Raw genomic sequence first — 23,883 nt, forward strand, 5'->3', positions numbered from 1 at the left:
GTTATCAAAGTGTGATGTTCAGTATATATCCAAAAGGTCTACCTTAGTGATTATTTCATCTAAATCTTTTAGGTCCCCCCCCCCTTTTTTTTTTTGTCCATTTGGCCTGTCTCACACTGAGATAGGTAAGTAGGAAGGAAGAAGGGAGGGAGGGAGGAAGAGAGGGAAGGAGGGAGGAAGGGAGGGGAAGAGAGAAAGGAAGGAAGAAAGCTGCTGTCGACTCGAGTCCAACTCATGACGACCTTATGTACAACAGAACAGAAATTACCCCATCCTGCATTATTCTTATGATCGCCATCACGTACAAGTCCATCATTGTGGCTCCTGTGCCAATCTGTCTCACCTATGGTCTCCCTTGCCCTCCCTGGCTGTCAGCTTCACCAAACGTGATGTCTTCATGTTGTGATTGATCTCACCTGTTGATGGGTCCAAAGCAAACAAGTCAGACAATGTTTTGTTATGATCCATAAGGTTTTCATTGGCAAATTTTTAGAAAGAGACCTTTCTTCCTAGTCCGTCTTAGCCTGGAAGCTCCACTGAAACCTGTCCACCATGAGCGACCCTGCTAGTATTCGAAGTACCTGTAACACAGATTCCAGCATCACAGCAACACCTGTAAAACCCATTGCCATCAAGTTGATTCTGAGTCATAGTGATTCTATAGGACAGAGTAGAACTGCCCCACGGGGTTTCTAAGGCTGTAAATCTTTACGGAAGCAGACTGCCACATTTCTGTCCTGCCAAGCGGCTGGTGGGTTTGAACTGCCCACCTTTCAGTTAGCAGCTGAGCACTTAACCACTGTACCACCAGGGGTCCTCACAGCAACACACAAGTTACCATAATACTTGCATGTTGGCTTATACTGAGAGGGGCCTTTAAAGTTTCTCATTACTACCATGTTTCTAAGGTCCCTGGGTGGTACAAATGGTTTGCACTTGCTTACTAACCGAAAGATTGGCAGTTTGAACCCAGCCAGTGGCTGCACAGAAGAAAGCCCTGGCGATATGCTTCTTAAACATTGCAACCAAGAAAACCCTATAAAACCTGTTGCTGTAGAGTTGATTCTGACCCATAGCAACCATATAGGACAGAGTAGAACTGCCCCATAGGGTTTCCAAGGAGCGCCTAATGGATTCAAACGGCCGACCTTTTGGTTATTAGTTGAGCCCTTAACCACTGCGCCACCAGAGCTCCAGGAAACCCTATGGAGCAGTTCTACTCTGAAACTCGCGAGGTTGCTATGAGTCAGAATGGACTTGACAGCAATAGGTTTGGGTTTTTTTGTTACCGTATTATTTACCCTATTTTTCTAAATTTAAACCTAAACTTTTATTTCTTTGTATCGCCTTATCTTCCTCTCCATATGGAAGGTCTATGATTACGTTTCTTAGCCCCTCTTTATTGTTAATGTTTTCTTCTTTTATATGATAACATTGCTGTTACCCTGTTTTGAGCTTCTTCTTTTTTTTTTTTTTTTAAATCTTGCATTGTTTTTTTGATTTCCCTGTCTGGGATGACTTCTGGTTGCTCTGCCCAGTGTTCTAGTCTTAGGTTGATACCTGATATTATTGATTTTCTATCCAAAGAACTCCTTTTAGTATTTCTTATAGTTTTGGTTTGGTTTTTACAAATTCTCTAAACTTCTGTTTATCTGGAAATGTCCTAATTTAAGGACATTTCTTCATATTTAAGAAACAGTTTTGCTGGATACATGATTCTTGGCTGGCAATTTTTTTCCTTCAGTTTTTAAAATAAGTCATCCCATTGCCTTCTTGCCTGCATGGTTTCTGCCGAGTAGTCTGAACTTATTCATATCAGCTCTCCTTTGTAAGTGACTTTTCGTTTATCCCTAGCTGCTCTTAAAATTCTCTCTTTATCTTTGGTTTTGGCAAGTTTGATTATAATATGTCTCGGTGACTTTCTACCTTATATGGAGTTCGATGAGCATCTTGGACAGATATCTTCTCATATTTCACAATATCAGGGAAATTTCCTGCCAACAAATCTTCAACAATTCTCTCTGTATTTTCTGTTATCCCTCCCTGTTCTGGTACTCCAATCACTCATAGGTTATTTCTCTTGAGAGAGTCCCACATGATCCTTAAGGTTTCTTCATTTTTTTTAATTATTTATCTGATTTTTCTTCAAATATATTAGTGCCAAGTGATTTATCTTCGAGTTCAGAAATTCTAGCTTCTACTTGCTTAATTCTGCTCCTGACTTTCTATTGAGTTATCTAATTCTGTAATTTTATTGTTAATCTTCTGAATTTCTGATTGCTGTCTGTCTATGGGTTTTTCCAGCTTATTAAACTTTTCATTATGTTCCTGAATAATCTTTCTAATTTCTTCATTTGCTTTATCTGTGTGTTCCTTGGCTTGTTCTGCACATTGCCTCATTTCCTTCCTGATGTCTTGAAGGGTTTTGTATGTTAAACTTTTGTATTCTGCATCTGGTAATTCCAGGAATGCACTTTCATCTAAAAGATCCCTGGATTCTTTGTTTTGAGAGCCTGTTGAGGTGATCATGGCCTGTTCCTTTATGTGACTTGATATTGACTGTTGTCCCCGAGCCATCTATAAGTTATTGTATTAGTTTATGCTTGCTTACTGTGTCACGTCTGCTCGCTTTGTTTTGTTTTGGTATACCCCTGTGGATTGCTTGAGTGAGCTAGCTTGATTACTTTTGCCTTTGGAGCTCTGGTGTCCTGTCCCCAGCTGGCTAGAGCTTTTATCAGGTATATCAGTCTAGGAGTCCATTCAGTTTTCTTGTATGAATTCGGCTCAGGTTTCCAGGTAGCTGATGTCAAGTGTGTGGTACAGGCTGTGTCCTACAGTCTTAGAGGGGCTGGGGTGATTGGCGTATATACCGGTATCTGATTGCAGCAGGGGGTCATGCTCTGAACAAGGCAGGGGGCTGAGAACCGACCCCCAAGTGTCTCTGAGAAAAATGTGTCTCTGTTCCCTAGAGCGTGCTGGTGGGTGGGTTCTGCAGAGGGACCACAGGCACCCAAAGTTTTTGTTGTGAGGACTGGGAGGTACCAGTTATCTTTGGACACCTGTCGTGGGTGGCTGGGTGACCTGAGTGGAGCTACCAGTCCTTAGGTCCCTGTTATGGGTAGGTGAGGACCTTGTTTAATAGGCAAAGCAATGTCAAACATCAAACACCCACCTCTGCACCACACAGCTGAAATGGTTGGAGTTTGCCAACAAGGGCCTATTCTCCCGAAATAGGTCCACACAGGTCCATGCAGAAGGGAAAGGTGCTCAAGGTCCACGGACAGTTTATGCCTGGACAGGAGCCACTTCTGTCCTGAGCTCCCCCACTTAATGGAGCTAGCAAATTATCTTTTCCCCCTAGTTGCAAATTTTTTCCTTCCCCAAGGCCAGGAGGACGGCTCTAGGTGCTCACCAGGGTCTATCTCAGGCCTAGAGATTCAGCCGCTGAAGCCGGCTTGGGGGTGGTGGGGGGCATGGTAAAATATACGTAAGTATTTAGCTTTTGCCAAGAGCGCCCTTATCCTCAGGTTCCGGAGGTGTGAGTGGGCTTTTTGGCTGGCTGCTTCTCCCTGAGGAAACTGCGGCCGAACACTAGTACCAGCCCGCTGCCGCCGCTGCCGCTGCAGGAATGGTGCCTGAGAGCTCCGTGCGATTCAGGTCTGGTAACTCCTCTCCACTTCTGAACGGCCTCTTCTTCCACCTGCCCCTCAGTTCGTTGTCTAAGCTTGCCTTTGATGCTCAGGAATCCCAGCTTGTCACAAATATAGTCGTTTCACTTGTTTTTTTGGGTCTGTTGTAAAGAGGGCTCGACGGAAGCGTCTGTCTATTCTGCCATCTTCGTTCCACCTCTAATTTTGTTTTATGTTAAATAGTTTCTGTGTTATTTGGAGCATAGATAGAACTGTTATATCTTGGAATTTGTGGAATGTGGCTTTTTAACTGAAAGCGCCTTTTGTCTTATTTAATGCTTTTTGGATTGAAGTCTATTTTGTCTGATATCAGGATTTCATTTGTTTTTATTTGTCTGGTAAATCTTTGTCCAACTCTTCATTTTTAGCTTTTTTTCAATCACTGTGTTTTAAATGTGCCTTTTGTAGATGACAGAGTTGAGTTTTGTTTAATGAGCCAATTTGAAAACCGGTTCCTTTTAATAGGCAAGATTCTAATATATGGTGTTAAGTCCATTCATATTTATCTACATGACTGTTATGTTTGGTCTCAATTCTTTTATATTATTACTGTGTGCATTATATTTATTGTGCTTACCTGATATGGTGTCTTTTTTCTTTTTAAAGTTCTTTCAGCATTTAGGAAGGTTTGCATTTTTAGTCTAGTGGTTTACATTGTACTAATAATTCTGTATTAATACTTTATATAAACCCATTGCCGTCGAGTCAATTCCAACTCATAGCGACCCTATAGGTCAGAGTAGAACTGCCCCATAGAGTTTCCAAGGAGCACCTAGTGGATTTGAACTGCCAACTTTTTGGTTAGCAGCTGTAGCACTTAACTACTATGCCACCAGGGTTTTCCATTAATACTTTAGTGTACCTAAAAATCCTTTTTTCTTATTTAACCTTTTACTTTTTGTTGCCAGGTTCCTGGTTGGAAAGTGCCCTTTTCTGTACAGCTTCTTTTATGAATGATGGTGTTGTTGGAGGGTTGAGGAGTGTTGGTAGGTCTTATTTTTTGTCAGTTTTTAATGGTATCCTTTGACTACCGCTTATTACCTTTATAATAACTAGTGGTCTTCTACTTGCCCCCTTTTCTCTTGTCTTCCCATTTTTAGTTACATTCTTTCCACTTTGTTACAACATGTAATATTTATATGTTACCCTTCAATGCCATTACCCTACCCTTGTGTTTTAGCCTTGGCTTTAAAATTGAATATTTAAGTGTTCATTGTCAGTCTTTTTGCAAAGTTTTCCCAAATACCTTTTAAAAAAATGTTTATCTTCTACCTTTTTTCCAGAGTTTATTTTGAAAATATTTAAAGCCTGCAGGAAAACTGAAACATTCCTATCAATTCTTCTTGTGTATTTTGTAATTTAGTCTTCACTTCTGATAAAATTTTGTTTTTTTCTTCTATTTCTTTCCAGCATTTAATCAACTCTCATTTCATTTCTAACTTCGTCTGTTTGTTTGCTTTGCTTTGTTTGTTTCCTGTCCATTTCTGTTGCTGCATTTTATATTCACGGTGTTTTTTCAAATCCCCAAATGCTAGTTTGAAAATATTAATTCAGTTTGGATTGCTGTGTTACAGTTTTCTTCAGCTTCATGTTTGTTTGGGGAGGATAGAGGAGGACTTTTCAACAACAGAAAGCCTTTTATTCACATTTTCTGGCCTTTTGCAGTAGTTTGTAATGGATGTGGTCTGGTTTTATTTATTCCTATTCATTTTGTGAATAGGGCTCCTAGTTTGAGAGTTCCCTCTTCTGTGCATTTTATATGCAGTTATTTTAATTTTATTTTATGTTATTGTTCGAATGTGAGGAGGGTTGGTATATCCTCTTTTTTTGTTTTTGGTGGTTCATTTCCTTTTTTCCCTTTATTGCCGTGACTCCAGGGAGGTCCCATCTCTGCTCTCTGTATCTGAGTCTCCCCCCAAAGCACTGCATCTCAGAGGCTGCTACTTCTGATCCTATACACTTTCAAGCCCTTACCCCATAGCCAGGACTGTAGGCTATCAGACTGTAACCTGTGCTTAGTATTATGGCTTTTATTGTTTCACTTTCCCTTTCTGGGGGTGAATTTGTCTGTGCTTCCTCTCAGTCCTCTGCTCTTCTTCAGTCTCTTCACCCTCTCCTCTCCTACTCTCCATACCCACAGGCTTGAATGGTAGTAAGTGGGCTGTGGAAGCTCTTTCAGAAAAAAAATTTTTCCCTCTACTTCCAGGTAATTTGAAGGTTGTGGTATTCTTTGTCTTCTAGTAATGCTGAAGGTATGGTGACTATATGGTGTTATCTGTTCTCCTGTTGATTTTATGCTTGTTTGGGGAAGTTGATGGGGAGATTGAGAATCAGGCTAATGCCAATGTTCTTGAAACTCAGAAGTCCCCTCCAACCTAATATAAAATTGTGAGTATTATCTGATATCAAGGAAGGTTTTCAGCTTTTCTTAATGATTTCTAATTTTCTGATTAGTGATTTTTGCTAAGGAGATATTTTCATGCATTATTTCACAATGTAATCTTAAGAGAGAGAATTATGGAGAGAAAAAACTCTGCCCCAAATCAGAGCATTATTTAACATAATAATGAAAGTATTAGTTTTCGATTTTCAAGTTGTCTTTAATAAGTCACTTGGCTATTAAAATCAACAACTCTGACAATCAGATTCTATTAACTTTTTAATTTCGTTTAATAAAATACTTCTATGTAAATATTTTTCTGGTGGAAAGATTATTACTAAATTTCAAATGTTAGTAAAGTCAGTTTCTGGTCTATGAATTTTTAAATGTTTAAAATTTATTAATTATTAATAAAGATTTAATATCTGTTTTTCATAGACAAGAAGTAAAAGAACCAAACAGGGAAGTATTCATATTTTCAAGATCTCTAAGAAGAGGTAGCAATATTTAATATGGAACAAAAAGTTTGTGAAACACATAATGAAGATCTTTTTTCAAGCAGTGGCATCACATCCAATGAAGGTATGTGCCCTTTATTAAACAAAATGGAAAAAAAAGTTGGAATTAAGCTGTCGTCATAGTATTCAGTCAAACCGAAAAAAAAAAAAGAAAAGAAAATGAAACCCATTGCTATTGAGTCAATTCCAGTTCATAGTGACCCTATAGGACAGAGTAGAGCTGCCCCGTATGGTTCCCAAGGAGCAGCTGGTGGATTTGACCTCCCAACGTTTTGATTAACAGCTAAGCTGTTAACCACTGTGCCACCAGAGCTCCATATTCAGTTGAGCTGCTGTTTTTTTATTATCTTTTTTTTAAATTGTGCAGTACACAGTTACACCATGGTCTAACTTAGTCTCACTCTTTTTTTTAAATAGCATATCTGTTTTTTAGCATATGTTTATTCTTGTTAGTTTAAAAATTGTTTCAGTTTTGAGGCACTTCAACTGCAACATGTTAATTATGTTTCCCTAATGCCTTCTCTTCCTCCTATGTTTCTTTGTCCACTCAGTCACCTAAGCCAGAATTCTGTCATTTTGACTTCTTTTCCTCACCCCCACATCCAGTTAGGTCCTACCCTTCTACCATCAGAAATGTATCCTGAATCAATTTTTTCTCTCTCCATTCCCATTACTACTGTTCTACTTCAGGCCTCCATCACTTCTGACCTAAATTATTGCAGAAGGTAGCAGGAAAACAGAATACTCTAGGTTTGATAAGAAGGTGGAATTTAATACAGGGAATTGGTTACACAGGTGTTGAAAAGCTAAGAAGCCTCAGACAACCTAGAGATTAGCAACTACAGGGATCTGCTACCACCCCCTCAACTAGAAGGATAATGAGAAGAGGAGCTGTGATAAGAGCATAGAAGTGAGAGCTAGAATCACAAAGGGGGCTGCCTGGAGGGAGCTGGAGCCACAGAAGCCCATCTGAGGAGCAATACCTTGGTTTCTCCCCTCCTCCAGACTGGTTAATTCTTACTCGTAAATATTTCAAGGCTCATTCAGCTCACATATCACTTTTGCTGAAACTCCCTCCACCCCCCAGTCTTCTGCATCATACCCTGTGCTCACCTCTCTCAGAGTTCTTACTATCCTTCCACTTGTCTCTTTTCCCCATGAGACCCTGAATTCTTTAAGAACTTAATAAGGGAACCACCTAACATAATGTTTGTCAAAAAATTACCCTATGAATAAGTTAATAAATTAATGAATTCTTTAACATTTAGGTTCAAGCCCATTTTTTATGTCATCTATTCGTGGTACAATAATTGAAAACACATCTTCAACCGGGAATTTAACACAAATTCCTTTTTTCCCTAAATATGAAGTGGAACTTGATTCTCATAGAAAAACCGTCTCATACCCTGGGAAGGAGCACATTGAACGTGTTTTGGAAGAATATTCACATCAAGTCAAAGATTTGCAGAGAAAACTCAGTGAAGTAAGTTGCATTTTTCTCTTCCAGCAGAATATGCTGTTTTGGGAAAGATAAGTGAGGCACATTACCTTGGAATAGAAACTAAACTTCCTGGAAGAAAAATTAATGAATTTATTGGTTACACTTATTAAATTTGACTCATACCTTCTATTTCAGTATTAAAAATTGAGTTGATGAAAAGTCTATATTCTGATCTTCCTTTTGTTAACAATCATTTATAATGCCTTGGTTTCATGGTGTAATTTTAGTAAAACTTGAATAGCTGAAAATGTTACAGTTAATAACATTCATCTGCAGTCACAATCAATAATTGGGTCAAGCCTGCTGCCTTGCTATCAAAATACCTGGTTTCTCTTTGCAGAGCAGTGGTAGAGGGTATACATGCTAACTGAATAATGTATAGATGTTATTTGCTAAAAATTTCAAGTGGACCTTTTGTAGAACCAAGCTGACTTTAACCAGCCTTTACAATTGCATGTTGGATACCAGCAGTCTGCAGCACGAAAGTCAAATTTCGTACTATTTTATGCAAAATCCTTCATGATCTAATCACTTCCTGTATGTTTGTGCTACCTTTAACACATAGTTACCCTCCATTGCGCCTATATCAAGCTACTTGCTTTTCCCTAGGTGCACCGTCTTACTTTAAGCCTTTGTGCCTTTGCCCAGGCTATTCTCTCTTCTTTACCTTGACTGCCAGGAGAACTCTTATTACCCACCAAGACTCAGCTAAGCATTTCCTTCTCTGAATCCTTTTCTCTAGACAGCACTAGGTGTGTTCTACTCTGTACACCTTACTGCCCTCTGTGCCCGTGTCTATTGTAGTATTTAGCACGTTTTATTGTACTTGTGAACACATCATCAGTGTGAACACTTTTAGGAAAAAAATCATAACTTTTTTAAGTGCCGAAAATTATGTACTACTGAATTATGTGCAGAGGATACAAAGATAAACAAGATAGGACTCAAAAGGAGTTCATAGTCCTGAAGGAGAGCTGGTCATATAAAAAAATAGTGACAGTACCTTATGAAAAGTACACAAATGAAGGTATATATAGATAGAGGATGCATGGAGGTGGCAATAAGGATAAGAAACAGTGTCTTAATTCATTTTCTAGGGCCATCCCCTGACAGAGCGTGTGACACTTTGTTGACCCCGAAAAAATATGTGTTAAATCAATAAATGGATAACAGGGCTATTTGGGTACTTGTAATTTTTAGCATGTACCTTCTGTGTCAAAGACATCATGCAAGGCACTGGTTATATAAAGATAGATAAGACCTGGTCCCTTGTATGTACACATTTACGGTCTCATGGATGAGATATTTAAAAGAGAAAATGATAGTAACAGTGCGATCTGTACTACAGAATTGGTAAGTGCTAAATCCAGTTAATGCTTTACATTCCTTCTTAGACTTCAACAACATTTGACACATGTGACTGTTCTTTTCCCCTTGAAGCACTCTCTTCCCCTAGGTCTCATGGAAACACATTCTCCTGATCTTCCTTGAGCTCATTTTTTCCAGTGAAGCCCTCTGTAGACAATCATAGTGATTCCCATGCCTTCTGTTGCCACTTACATGCCAATGAATGCTCAATTTATATTTCTAGTGCAGCCTCTTCTCTGAGCTCCACACCAGTTAATATACCCAGGTACCTACTTGACATTTCTCCTGGAAATATTTCTCAGGCTCCATAAACTCAACATTTTCAACTGTATACATGATCTTTTCCCCCAAACATATTCTTAGCTGTATGTAGTGCCACCTTAGCAGAGTTACACAAGGCAGATACCTGACTCATTCTTGATGCCTCTTCCTCATCCCTGACATCTGTTTTATCCCTAAGTCCATCCCAGAGTACCTCATGTATTTCTCACATTTGTTTCCCTTCCCCTGTCCCTGTCTTAAATTCAGACTATTACAGTCATTCACCTGGTGTGTAAGAGAAGAAGCTAAAGGAACTTAACTTAAAATGACTTTATAAACATTGTCAACTGCAGAGCATCCTATTACATCACCTTTCTTGTGTAGCTTTTTTGTTTTTCCTGTCATTCCTAATTGCCTTTCTTTTCCTTATACTATTTGCTTTTATCATATCCTTATTAAAAAAAAAAAAGATCAGGGGAGTGTGGGGAGGGGTAGTCACTAACTATTAGTAGACAAGTGTTAATTTTGGTGAAGGGAAAGACAACACAAATATGGGGGAAGTCAGCACAGCTTGATCAATGCAAAGCCATAGAAGCTTTCGAGACACATCCATACACCTTGTGAGATCGAGTTACTGGGGCTGAGGACTGGGGACCATGGCCTCAGAGGACATCTAGGTCAACTGGCATAACAGGTCATAAAGAAAATGTTCTACATCCTACTTCAGTGAGTAGCGTCTGGGGTCTCAAAAGTTTGTGAACAACCATCTAAAATACATCTATTGATCCTATCACATTCAGAGCAAAAAAGAATGAAGACAATCCAAAACACAAGTTAAATTTTAGTCCAAAGAACTGATGGACCACATGAACCACAGCCTCCACCAGCCTGAGCCTATGAGAACTAGATGGTGCCCAGCTACCACCACCAACCACTCGGACAGGGATCACAGTAGAGAATCCCAGAGAGAGCACGAGAAAAATATAGAACAAAATGCAAATTCACAAAAAAAGACCAGACTTACTGGTCTGACAAAGACTGGAGGAACCCCCTAGACTGTGGCCCCCAGACACCCTGCTAACTCAGAACTGAAGCCACTCTTGAAGTCCACCTTTCAGCCAAAGATTGGGCAGGTCTATAAAACAAACAACAAAACAAACAGTAACACACTTGAGAAATGTGTTTTTTAGTTCAATCAAGTATACCAGACCAAAAGGCAAATGGCAAAACATGCCCAAAAGCAAAGATGAGAAGGCAGGAAGGTACAGGAAAACTGATGAATGGACACTGAGAACCCAGGGTGGAAAGGGAAAGGGGGAGAGTGCTGACACATTGTGGGATTGCAACCAATGTCACAATTTGTATATAAATTTTTGAATGAGAAATATGCAGTAAACTTTAACCTAAAATACAATAAAAACTTTTTTAAAAAGATCACATATGTTTTCTGTCAAATCCCCTTTGACCCAGAATTCTTCTATCCTTTTGTACACTCTAGATTAGTTTCTCCTTAATCTGTTGTATAACTGTTCTCCTGAGACTGCTGCCGCTGCTTTCCTGGTTGGATCCACCTTGTTCAGGATTCACTGTTTTCTCCCTTTTCTTGATTTACTTTCTCATCTTGTCAAAGCATGTCTTTGAGTAACTTCTTAAGAAAGACTGTATGGGAGACAAGTTTTATGAATCCTCTTACGTCTGGATTGACTTTGTACTCATACTTGATTGATAATTTGCGTAAAGTTGAAAGCCGTTTTTTCAATGACTTTGAAGATACTGTGTGCCCTTGTCTGTTAGCATTTGATGTTGCTACTGAGTAGATATCTGCTTCTTGTTCCTTTGTAGAGCCTCTGTTTTTATTTGATTTTAATCTCTGAAAATTTAGGGTGTTCTCTTTAACTCTTAAATTCCACTATAATGTGCTTAATTGCAGATTTACTTTTTTTTTTTTTTTAATTCACTGTTCTAGGAACTAAGTGAACCCTTTTGTTTAAAGATTTGTGCCCTTCAGCTTTGAGGAATTCAACTATTTTTTTTCATTGATAGTTTCTTTGCCTCTGTTTTCTCAGTTCTTCCTTTTTGGAGCTCCTGTTAGCTATTACTTCCTAGGTTGAACCATTATATCTCTTAACTTTTCTTTCAAAATTTTTGTCTACTTTTTCTGCTTTTGGGGGGCATTTCTTGACTTCCAGCATTTTTATTGAATTGGAATTTTTAGTTCTGCACTTATATTTTTAATTTCTGAGAACTTTTTCTTGTTCTCTGTTCAATTCTTTGGCATAACTTCCTGTTCTTGCTTTATGACTATGATGTCATCTTGGATTTCTCTGCAAATACATGTTTTTGAAAAAAGATTCTTCTGTTCCTTGTGTTATTTGTCTTTTTTTCCTCTGACTCATTTTTTCCGGGTGTTTGCTTCTTTGTTTAATCTTGATTTCTCTGTTTTTAATTCTAGAACCTTCTTTAAGTGTTCGGTGATCTTTGGTTTTCTGTTTATACTCAAGGATAAGTCAATAAAAAAGCTGACAGCAAGTGCACTATTGATGGGCAGAGCTTGATGGGTTTGCTTTAGGATGATTTGGTAGAGCATCAGCTCTTAAGCTGGGAGATCCTTCAGTGCCTGGCTTTTTGATTTCTTTTGTAGCAGAACACTTTGATTTTTGGGTGGGGGTTGCCTGCTGCCAGTCTTGTGAGTTGCGAGGTGAGGTTGGCTTTTCTGTATACTGAATTTCATCCGTTCTTCTGTTATCAGGAATAAAACTTACTCCCACCTAACATCTTTAGCCCAAAGTCAAATTTATTTTAGAAAGAGTTTCCTGTTTGTAAAGTAGAGAATGAATTAAAAGGAGCTAAGCCCTGAGACAGGGAGACTAGTTAAGGGGTATTCAGTCATCTAGGTGAGAAATTATTAACTAGGCCCTGAACTACAGCAGTGGCAGGGGAAAGAAGTACACATAAAAATAAATTAAAAATATATGTAATCTTTTGAAAATTATTAACTATAAGGAAATGTATTCCTCTAGTAAAGACTAATTTTCATGGCAATTTTTTCCAGAGCAATGAATTGCATGAAAAACAAAAGTTTTACTTAAGGCAATCGGTCATTGATTTGCAAACAAAACTTCAAGAGATGCAAATGGAGAGAGATGCCATGGCTGACATCAGGTTGGTATTTGTTACCTGAAATGATTATCAAATTTTACTCTGTAATGTGAACATACTTGTGCAAATATAAAGTTTATTCATATTTATTTTCTTTCAATTATTCATAGACGAAGGGAGAGTCAGTCCCAGGAGGATCTAAGAAATCAGCTTCAAAATACAGTTCACGAACTTGAAGCTGCCAAATGCCTCAAGGATGACATGCTAAAAGATAGCTGCACACAGATAGAGCAGCTAAGAAAAATGATGCTTAGTCATGAGGGAGTGCTTCAAGAAATCCGATCAGTCCTGGTTGACTTTGAAGAAGCCTCAGGCAAGAAAGTATACGATCATGAAAGCATGTCTGCTCTCCATGTCCGCAACTTGGGCTCAGCTATTGGTAAAATCCTGAGAGAATTAGACACAGAGATTTCTTATCTTAAAGGGAGGATATTTCCAGTAAGTGGTGAGAACACTACTTGAATTTTATATTAAAATTAAGGAATAATATTAGGCATGTATTTGTTTAAAGTCTTAAAAGTAAGCCGAGTTGTCATTTTTTTCTTTGAAGTAACCGAATGTGTGTCCTCAGTGATCTCTCTTAATAAGAACCAACTAGATTTACCTGTATAGCTTATGAGAGTAAAGCCAAAGTAAAAGATCCAATGAAATACAGTGATAGCATGTTATCTGATTTTAGTATCACCTGTGTTTATATCTTTCTAAAGCATTTCTTTAGTTGCACAATCTCTAAATTTTCCAAACTTTGCATTTACCAATCCCTAAATCAATGTCTCCTTTTTACAACCAGCTAGAGGAACAGCTTGAAGCATTAAAATCTGAATCACAGAATAAAATAGAACTACTTCTTCAGCAACATCAAGATCGGTAGGTTTCCGACTGAGGTGTAGAAAATTGTAGGAAAACTACATCACAGGGCTAGGGCCTGTCATCTACAATTTCAAAATCTAATAAGCCCTGAAACACAAGAAGTTTTATCTCACAGATTTGTGGCAAATTCACCTGAGCTAATGTAAGATTTTCTATAATCTTTATGATTTAGTGTGGCCATTTATAAATTTATTGATGTATTACTAATATATTTGGCTTACAGGATGTTTCCCTAGATCTTGCTGAAGGTGTCATAGAATATAGGGTATTTGCAATTTACTACCATTGTAAAATCAAAAAAATTCTGAATTCCAAAGTTTAGCTGGCCTGCCGAGAAGTTAGATAAGGGACTCTGGACCTTGGATACTTTTCATAACATGGTATCATATTCAAAGTCTCATCAAAATACTAACTTTGAAAGTGTTGAAAATCACTAATTTTTGGAATAATTTGTAATCAGGCAAAATCTTCTGTATCAAATGACAGTCACCACCTTTTTTTTTAATAGGATTGAGCAGTTAATGAATGAACATGAAGTTGAAATAACAGGACTTACTGAGAAAGCTAGCAGTGCTCGAAGTCAAGCCAATAGTATCCAAAGTCAACTGGAAATCATTCAGTATGTGTCCTGGTGGTATGAACTAGATAGCCTTGTATCTTCATTTTATGGACATTGTTTTCATTAATTTTCTATTCTAAGATCTTTTTAAAATGGCTTAATAACTGATTTCATAAGAAAGTAAAATTCTTTCTAAATCCTCAAATGAATAGAGAAAACATTAACATATAGAAAATACTATCTGACCATATCAGAAGTATTATTGCAAGTATTTGGGCCTCTTAGGATTGAATATCTTAAAGCATTGTTCATATTTCATCTGATAAAACACATGTACTATATACATATACATATAAGGTCAGCAGTTCAAATCCACCAGGTGCTCCTTGGAAACTCCATGGGGCAGTTCTACTCTGTCCTACAGGGTCACTATGAGTTGGAATTAACTCAGTGGCAATGGGTTTGGTTTTTGGTTTTCACACACATATACATGAATGTATGTAAATAAAATTAATATATATGCATATAAATACTTTTATTATTTGAGTTAGTTTTCAAACTTTTTAAATGTATATTTTCAATCAAACACAAAAGAAAAGTGAAAATAGTATAACGAACTCACATATACCCATCACCTAGCCTCAGTAATTAACATTTTCGAGCTGAAGCTTTTAAGAAGCAATTTTAGAAAACAAATTTGGAACAAATTTGGAACAAAATTGGTCTAATAATGCCATATGAAATAACTAGTGGTAGTATGTACAAACTAGAGTATGCTTAGATATCCCACTTATTCTTAGTTTGCTATTTGCTTATATTCTCCCTCTAAACCCTTCTTAGAGAACAAGCAAGAAACCAAAATTCAATGTATATGCGGCAGCTCAGTGACCTGGAATCTACTGTTTCTCAGCTACGTTCTGAATTAAGAGAAGCCAAAAGAACGTATGAAGACAAGGTAAGTTTAGATTTTGCTGTTCTACTTCCAAAGACTATTATACACGGATTTAATTTATATATTTTAATAGTTTATTTGCAAATAAGTAATCAAAGCAATAATTTCAAATTAAAAGTAATTTATAAACTAGAGTAGGAAGACGTATTTTGCCCAATAATCTATGTTAAATTATAGAGAAATGGTTTTTATTTAAATTGTCAGCTCAGTTTATTCTTAGAAAAGCATTTTTGCATGTTTCAAGTAAGTGTCTAAAGAATTATTCAAAAATAGGACCATATTAATTATGTTTACAAGACTTAGCTTTAGCAAATACTTAAGTACCAACTGATTTCCCCTACCACTCAATACTTCTGGGACCTTCATCCTCTCTTACTTTAACTCCTAATTATCAATCATTGTGTGGCTAGCAAACTGAATTAATTTTTTAAAGTAACATTTATAAACCAAATTAATTGTAAGGTTAGGCTGAATAAAAAATAATTAGGGAGATTGGTCTTCTTCTCTCATCACATAATTCCTCTTTAAACCAGATTTTAATTAATATTTGATATTCTATCACTTCTCTTCTCTCATTTTTTTTTACAGAGAAGCTGTCCGATAACCATTTATCCAGAGCTTAGGCTTCTGTTAATTTCAACCATGTTTAAAACAGTAGGGACCCTAAAAAAAAAAAAAAGCAAAGTGCTATCATTCAGAGCAGCTTGTGTTCTTTATTCCCTTGAGTAGGGTGACCGTACACCTCCATTTGCCTGGGATGGCCTCGGTTTATGCCTGTTATTCCAGCATCCTGTTTTGTGAATGTCGTTACCTTTCAGTCTCTAAAGTATCCTAGTTTGGAAGATAAATTCTGTATCTAGTCACCCTACCTCTAAGAGGGATCCCCTGGGTGGTACAAGTGGTTAGTGTGTTTAGCTGCTGACCAAAAGGTTGGAGGTTCAAGTGCACTCAGTCACCTTGGGAGAAAGTCCTGGCAATCTACTTCTAAAAAAAGTCAGCCGCTGGGAACACCTGTGGCGCCCGATTCTACCCTGCCGCACGTGGGGTTGCCTGAGTTGGAGCTGACGTGACCACAGCTGACACTGGTGCTGGTACCTACGAGATCCTTAGACGATCACACAGAAACAATTCAGGCACAGCTCTAACCGCCACTTTTAACTAATTTCTCACACCTTAGCTCTGATATGGACCAGTAGGTTACAAGAAATAAAGTATAAGGAAGCTGCCAGATTTCCTTTATAAATTAACCCAGATTTTCCAGAGTAACAGTAGAAGAGCAGAGCTCCCTACGGGAAGAAGCAATTGTATATTGCAGCACTGGTCACCATGAGTCGGGGCTTAACTCCATGGCAGCTAATAACAATCTTCCAGGTGTCTCTCCTCTGGAAACCCATTGAATTACCAAGTCACCCCTCTGCTGGCCAGAGGAGAGGGCTATTTCTCCTTAGTTCTGTAGCTCAAGCTTGGCAGTAAGACCTCAACCTTAATCCCCAGTGGCATAGCTGAGACAGGTTGGAAAATTTAGGTATGACTTTACTAAACCCTGGTGACATGGTGGTTAAGATCTATGGATGCTAACCAAAAGGTTGGCAGTTCAAATCCACCAGACGTGACTTGCAAGCCGTATGGGGCAGTTCTTCTCTGTCCTGTAGGGTCACCATGGGTCAGAATCGACTCGATGGCAACAGGTTTGATCAGTGAACGTCCTTGTCTTGGTGGCACAGTAGGTAAAGTGCTTGACTGCTAACCGAAAGGTCAGTGGTTCAAACCCACCAGCTGCTCCGCAGGAAGATGTGGAGTCTGCTTCCACTAAGACTTACAGCCTCGGAAACTGTGTGAGGCAGTTCTGCTCTGTCCTATAGGATCACTATGAGTTGAAATTGACTCAACGGCAGTGGGTTTGGTTTGGTTTTGGATAGCCTTAGCTCTCAAACATTTTTGACGACTACTCACAGTGAGAAATATATGATCCAGGACACACACAACTGAAGTTTTCACAAAACAAAATTTACTTCTATTACATATGATGCGGGGTATTTTCTATTCTCTCCAGATGCTATTTTCAGCTCACTAAATTGATTTCATGATTCATTGGTGGGTTGCAGTTTGGATACCACTGCCCTACAAAAGCTCCTTGCTTAGCTCTTAGTGGCAAGGTCATTTCAAGCCCTACTGCCTGGGAACAGACATAAGGAACTTTTAGACTACTTAAATGACGGACCCAAGAAACCCAATCCCAGAGAGAAACATTTGCTCTTTTCTGCCTCTCCGAGGTCTGCTGTGTTCTGATTTCTTTTCTTGGGACCAGTTTTTCCTGGCGATTGACAGCAGGAATGTCCACCCCATCCTTGGTAGATCAAGCCTAACCAAAAGGTCATGACCTCCCCCTGTACAACAGCAGGGTGGTCATGATTCAGTACAGCATAGGCTGGGAATATGCTTTATTCCTCAGATCTAGTGGAAGTAGGCACACTGGCAAAACTGAGAGATGAATACATAAGTGTAGGTGCTCGTCATATATTAATATAGACAATAGAGCACATAAGTGGCATAGTCAGGGAAACCTCTTAGATATAACCAGACACCTCGTGGAATGAAGTTCCTAGCCTCAAAGGCAAGAGACCATAGACTCAGGGGACATCTTCATCCACTGGCATAACATAATTCACAAAGACAGTATTCTGCATCCTACTTTGGTAAGTAGTATCTGGGGTCTTAAAAGCTTGTGAGTGGCCACCTAAGATACAGCTATTGGTTTCTTTCTGTCCGGAGTAAAGGGGAATGAAGAAAACCAAAGACGCAAGCGAGCAACCAGCCAAAGGACTAATGGACCCCATGAACTGCAGCCTACACAACCCTGAGACCAGAAGAGTTAGGTGGTGCCTACCTGCCACTACTGACCACTCTGATGGGGATCACAACAGAGGGTCCTGGACAGAGCAGGACAAAAATGTAGAACAAAAAATCAATTCACAAAAAAGGCCAGACTTACTGGTCTGACAGACTAGAGGACCCCTGAGACTATGGCCCTAAGATACTCTTCTGTCCTGGAACTGAAACCATTCCCAGAGACCACCTTCCAGCCAAAAAATAGACAAGCCTATAAAATAAATATTAACGCCCGAGAGGAACGTGCTCCTTGGAACAATCAATTATACAAGATCAAAAGGGCAATATGAGAAGGCAGGAAGTGGTAAAAAATCAGGACAAAAGGAAACAGGGAACCCAGGGCGGAAGTGGGAGAGAGTGCTGACACATTGTGGGGAATGAAACCCAGGCCGTGAAACACTTTATGTACAAATTATCAAGTGGGAATCTAATTTGCTCTATAAATTTTCACTTAATGCATAAAAAAAGTGAGAGCTGACAGCAAGAAGAAATAGGAGAGCCATTGTACACATCCCACACAATAACTAATATTCATGAATCATTTCTCAAATCATTTACAGAAGTTCAAATATCTGTTGTTTATGGACAAATACTTTGAAATGCCGCGAAGTACTAAATAAAGCTAAAACTAACCTATGTTTTCTTAAATAATTTTAAATTGCTATCATTTTCCATTGTAATGTTGTTTGCAAAATATATTTCTGATATTCATAACTCATCACCCATTATTTATTATTTTGTATATAGACTGATAATACAGTATCATGATGATCAACTCTAAATCGGGATATGGTGAACAATTTCAACACATACTGAAATATCCATCCAAAAAATACAAAAACAATTCTGAGTTCTCCTAAAAATTTATCTGTTTGGCATTGTAGAAGCATACGTATCTAGATGAACAACAACATATTTTTTATATGAATGTTTTGAGGTTAGATAGATACAAGCATAATATTAGACTCATTGCCTTATCTTGCTCTAGTGTAAACAGTGGATCATTAAGAATTTTGACAGAATTTTAAATAGTAAATATTTAAATAGGAAGAAAAGGGAATATCAGCTTTACCCTTAATTAATTTTAACTAGATTGCTTAGTTTTATAATACAGTGTACTGAATCTAATAGAGTTGGTACCTACTTGCTGATTAACTAGACTTTCTTAACAGTAACTCCCTATAGTTTAGTCAGAGTACACTGAGAGATGATTGTCTTGCCATGTTAATATAGAAGACATCCTCTGCCCTGAAATAGCAACCACACAAGTGTAAGGAAGATCAACAAGTTAACAAAAAGGTTTCATTTTGAGGTCATGAGAAATTCTATTGTTATGAAACATAGAACACAAATTTGTCTATAAAATAAATTCTTCTACATAATTTCTTTCATTTTCATATACCTTGACTTTATATTACCAAAGCCTATTAAAATCTTAAACTCTATTTTCTTCTCCTTTGCTTCAGTCCATATTCTAGTATATACCGTCCAAATAAAAATAAGGTAAAAAAATACCAAAGAAAATAATTCTCAAGAGCTATGATGAAAAGTGAGATTTGTGTGAAAAATTTATAATGGTTTGTTGATATTACACATCAGCATATTCGATCAGAGGTAATATTGGTATTTTCTGTTGAAGTCAAATTCCTTCAAGAAAAAAGTGTTTCTTATTTTAAAAAACAGATGACAGGTCAGAACAAAATTTTTCCAACTAGAATGCTTACATTAAGAGAAAACTCATTTAACGAGGCAATGTTTTCATCAGATAAAGTATTTTCACACTGGTGAAAATAGAACTGTGTTTCCAAGAAAATTTTAGATATAGCTTTTGTAACGTAGAAAAGTATTTTACTATAATACTTTTTTCTGTTCTTCTCTTTCCATTTCAGGAGAACCTCCAGAATCCCCCTTTATGAATTTGGACCAGTAGAAGCTGTCACTATTGGCTCAGTAGATTTGGCTTTACTCTTAACTTTCGCTTTTTGACAACCAAGTCTCATGATCTTTATTCTAAGTTTATTTTTCCTACTTTGAAAGTGGTTGGGGCTGATTTGATACTCAAAAAAAAAAAAAAAAAATTAGTAGCACTGGCTGGAACTATACGCTGTGCGGGAAGATCTGGTGCAAACCTCCTTGCACAGTTCTGCCAGCGCTCCTCTGTACTGACCTGCAGGATTCTTTGTTATTTTGTTATTCCATGTCTGTGCTTTTTAAAAGGCAGACAGGAAAAAAGAAAAAGAGCCACACAGTTTGGTATGATTGGTCATATCTCTAAAATCACTGTAAGATTAGAATGAGATCCCAGCATTCATTGTCCAGTGATCCAAACAAAAAAGTAGATTCATAGATGGTGAAAGGGAAAACCAGTGCTGCTATTTAAAAAGAAAAGAAAAAGAAAAAAAAAAAAAACACGTTTAATATATCTCAGATGTCAGTATTTATTCTGGACATTTTGAAAGGCTTTTCTTTACAGTGTTTTTTTTACAGCTGTTTGTATTAGCTCAGCTGCTACTTCAATGGTTTTCCCTTTCACTCTCCATTTATCTTTTGATTGATTAATATAAATATTTTTACTCTAAAAAGTGAAAGGTAAAAGCAGAGCTATAGCAGTTGAGTCAGTACGGACAACTACAAAATAAATGTTCCTGCAGGGGTCTGGAGGAACTTCTGACACTTAATAAACTTAAACAGAAAAATAAAACTTGGCTTTTTTCTTTCTTTCTTCTTCTTTTTTTTGTTGCATAGATTTGACCATCAAGTTTAATGTTATGAAATGGTCATCTAGAGTTTGTTTGTTTTGTTTTGTTTTTTTAATGAAAATAGCCATAAAATAAAGCCTGGGCCCTTGAGTCGATTCCGACTTATGGCAATCCCACGTGTGTCAGAGTAGAACTGCATTCCATAGGGTTTTCAATGGCTGCAGCCTTACAGAAGTAGATCACCAGGCTCTTCTTCTGAGACGTCGCTGGGTGGATTCGAATCACCAACCTTTCGGTTAGTAGCCAAGTGCAAACTGATTGAGCCAACCAGGGGCTTAAAGTGATCAAGGATAGAATTAATTTATGCCAGGCTAAGAGTAGAAAATGTTTACTTTAGTCATATGATTAACTTTTTAAGTTGTACGTGTTTTGTTAAATTTATGGCTCAAAATATGGTCTGTTTTCTTTGATGATATTTTGTTTTCAAAAGAAAGTGGTAAGTAAAGAATCTCAGCTTTTTAAATACTGCTCTTCTTGTGTAAGTAAGTATTAGAAACAGAACTGAGAGGAACTTGGGAGATCATCTAGAATATTCTTTTCAAGTTATAGATGAAAAAAATTAGACTCAAAGAGCTTATGTGACAGAACCTAGACCTGAACCTAAGGAGTTTGGCTCTTAGCCTAATGATACTGCTGCTCTCTCATCTCTCTCCCCATTTCTTGCCAGGCAAATTGATGACTGTGTAACAGTAAAAGCTTTTTTTCCCCTAAGTACTTGTAATGTCTTTAGTAAGTGTGTGCTGGCTTATTCCTTCCTGATAGTAATAAAGCTGAGGAGATTATATCAACTGATATTATTCATTTATTTTTCTTTGGAAGTTCTTTGTGCTACAGAGGCTGAATTTTTTTTTTCCTATGTATTCCTCAAAAGGAGCACAGAGTTAAAGTACTTTGTTATAGGATTATTAGAGTCTATAAGCACATTTTTATTGGTAACCTGATGTTTTATGTGTATGTAATTCCTGTGAAATACTTTTTCATATATAACAAAATATAAAGTCAACTTAAAAATATATCTAATGTGAATATTAAAATCTATATCCTGATCCTTATAAGTTGTGATACTACCCTGTAGGTACACATAGTACTTTTTTAAGTCATTTGTGTATGTATATAGAGATATATAAAACTTCTGTGTATTCATGCTTATCGTTTATCAAAGAGATAATGGCATATAAATGTGTATGTGTATTTTATATATATATATACATCTATGTACACACACACATATATAATGATAAGTACGTATGTGTTGAATGAGGAGCTTATATAAATGTAGTCCAGGTAAAAATAAATTAGAAAATCATTAAGAAAAAGTTCTTCTTGCTCATGTATTCTCTAAAAAGGTTGAACCATCCAAACCAATCTATAACTTTTATTCTTGACACACTAGATTTAGAAGCCTGTTGAATAGATAGATGTCTTGGAAGTAGGAAGGAATATGTAACTTCTGTGCAGATATGAGAGATTTCTTACTATTGGAAAATTTATGATACAATAGTATTGTAGATATCACAGTTAAAGGTTAAAAAAAAAAATCCCACTGCCGTCGGGTCGATTCCAACTCATAGTGACCTTATAGGACAGAATAGCACTGCCCCATAGGGTTCCCAAGGCTGCAAATCTTTAAGGAAGCAGGCTGCCACATCTTTCTCCCATGCAGCAGCTAGTGGGTTTGAACAGCCGACCTTTGGGTCAGCAGATGAGTGCCTTAACCACCAGGACTCCAGGTTAGAGATCATTATATAACACTGAATGTGAACATGTTCTCATTTTAATATCTTATTATCTAAATTATGATCTTGTGTGGCCCAGCTAAAGATCCAAATCCAGAGTCTCCAGAGTCTAAGATCTTAACTCCTTAGCTTCCAGGTTAAGAGCTTAGGAACTGTAGGAATATTATTAAGAGCTGTGAGCTTTGTGGCACATGCCATAGAAATGCATATTCAAATAGATCCAACAACTATAACAATCCTTTAAAATTGGTACTCTTATCTTGGAGAAGTTAAGTTGTCCAAATATATATACACACACATATATATACCTATATATTATTATATATATAAAACATACACACATATGTGTGTGTATTGTATTCACTCATCCTTTCAAAGTATAGTGACTATGTAACTTATAATACATACAATAATTTATATAATAATGACAATAGTCATTCTCTGGCTAAATTCTGGATAGATCTTAGATTTAAAATATGGAAGGTCAGAGGTGCTTATAATTCTGTGCATTGGCAGGGGGTTCATGAGTTTGATGCAATAAGTCCAATCCTGTTTTCTCAATATTTGTTGAGGGACTCTAGGCATTAGAACCATAAGAGAAAGTCATTTATTTACAAATTATTTCTCAAAATCTTTTCTTATAGCTTCCTGGACTGTGGCTTTGGCTAGCAGAGCCTTTGTCTCATTCATACTGGCTATCTAACATCAAAGTTTCCAATACTGAAATATTTGTGCAGTGTAAATTTTGATTGCATGGGATCTGCTGTAAAACTCAGAGATTGGTGTTTGGTGTTCACTCTTGAGACATTTGACTACCTAAAGGAAGGGTTGTGCGAGTGGGTTGCTTAGTGTTCTTTAAAAAAATTAAAAAATATATAATTCTTATTACTACTTTGACACTAAATCTGACAAAAAAAATCTATAATAAACTTTTGATTTTGCCCCCAAAATAATACCATTCATTTTCCAAAGACTGTATGTATTTTATATGCCCACTGACATAGACACTGTTTGATTTACTCCTTCCTTTTAGATTGAAGAACTGGAGAAGCAGTTAGTCCTGGCCAACTCAGAGCTAACTGAGGCACGGACGGAACGGGACCAGATCAGCCAGGAATCTGGAAATCTGGATGATCAACTTCAAAAGCTCTTGGTAGGATTATAGTCTAAAATGTGAATGAGATTAATTCAGGGAAGTTTTTCACCAAAATATTTCACTAAACCAGTTTCATTTATAAAATT

General features: G+C 37.3%; 1 protein-coding gene across 1 annotated transcript in view; it reads left to right on the forward strand.

The window, feature by feature from the left end:
• Positions 1-6,569: 6,569 nt before the first annotated feature.
• Positions 6,570-23,883, forward strand: part of CCDC158 (coiled-coil domain containing 158) — a 74,474-nt gene continuing 57,160 nt past the window's right edge. Inside the window, exons 1-8 of the mRNA XM_049885986.1 lie at positions 6,570-6,651; positions 7,958-8,070; positions 12,770-12,879; positions 12,987-13,314; positions 13,667-13,743; positions 14,255-14,365; positions 15,146-15,260; positions 23,675-23,794. Of these exons, the coding sequence (XP_049741943.1) occupies positions 6,582-6,651; positions 7,958-8,070; positions 12,770-12,879; positions 12,987-13,314; positions 13,667-13,743; positions 14,255-14,365; positions 15,146-15,260; positions 23,675-23,794 (1,044 nt within the window). The 5' untranslated portion in view covers positions 6,570-6,581. The remainder of the gene's footprint in view (positions 6,652-7,957; positions 8,071-12,769; positions 12,880-12,986; positions 13,315-13,666; positions 13,744-14,254; positions 14,366-15,145; positions 15,261-23,674; positions 23,795-23,883) is intronic.

The sequence above is a fragment of the Elephas maximus genome, chromosome 5, assembly GCF_024166365.1.
Source record: "Elephas maximus indicus isolate mEleMax1 chromosome 5, mEleMax1 primary haplotype, whole genome shotgun sequence".
NCBI lineage: Eukaryota > Metazoa > Chordata > Mammalia > Proboscidea > Elephantidae > Elephas > Elephas maximus.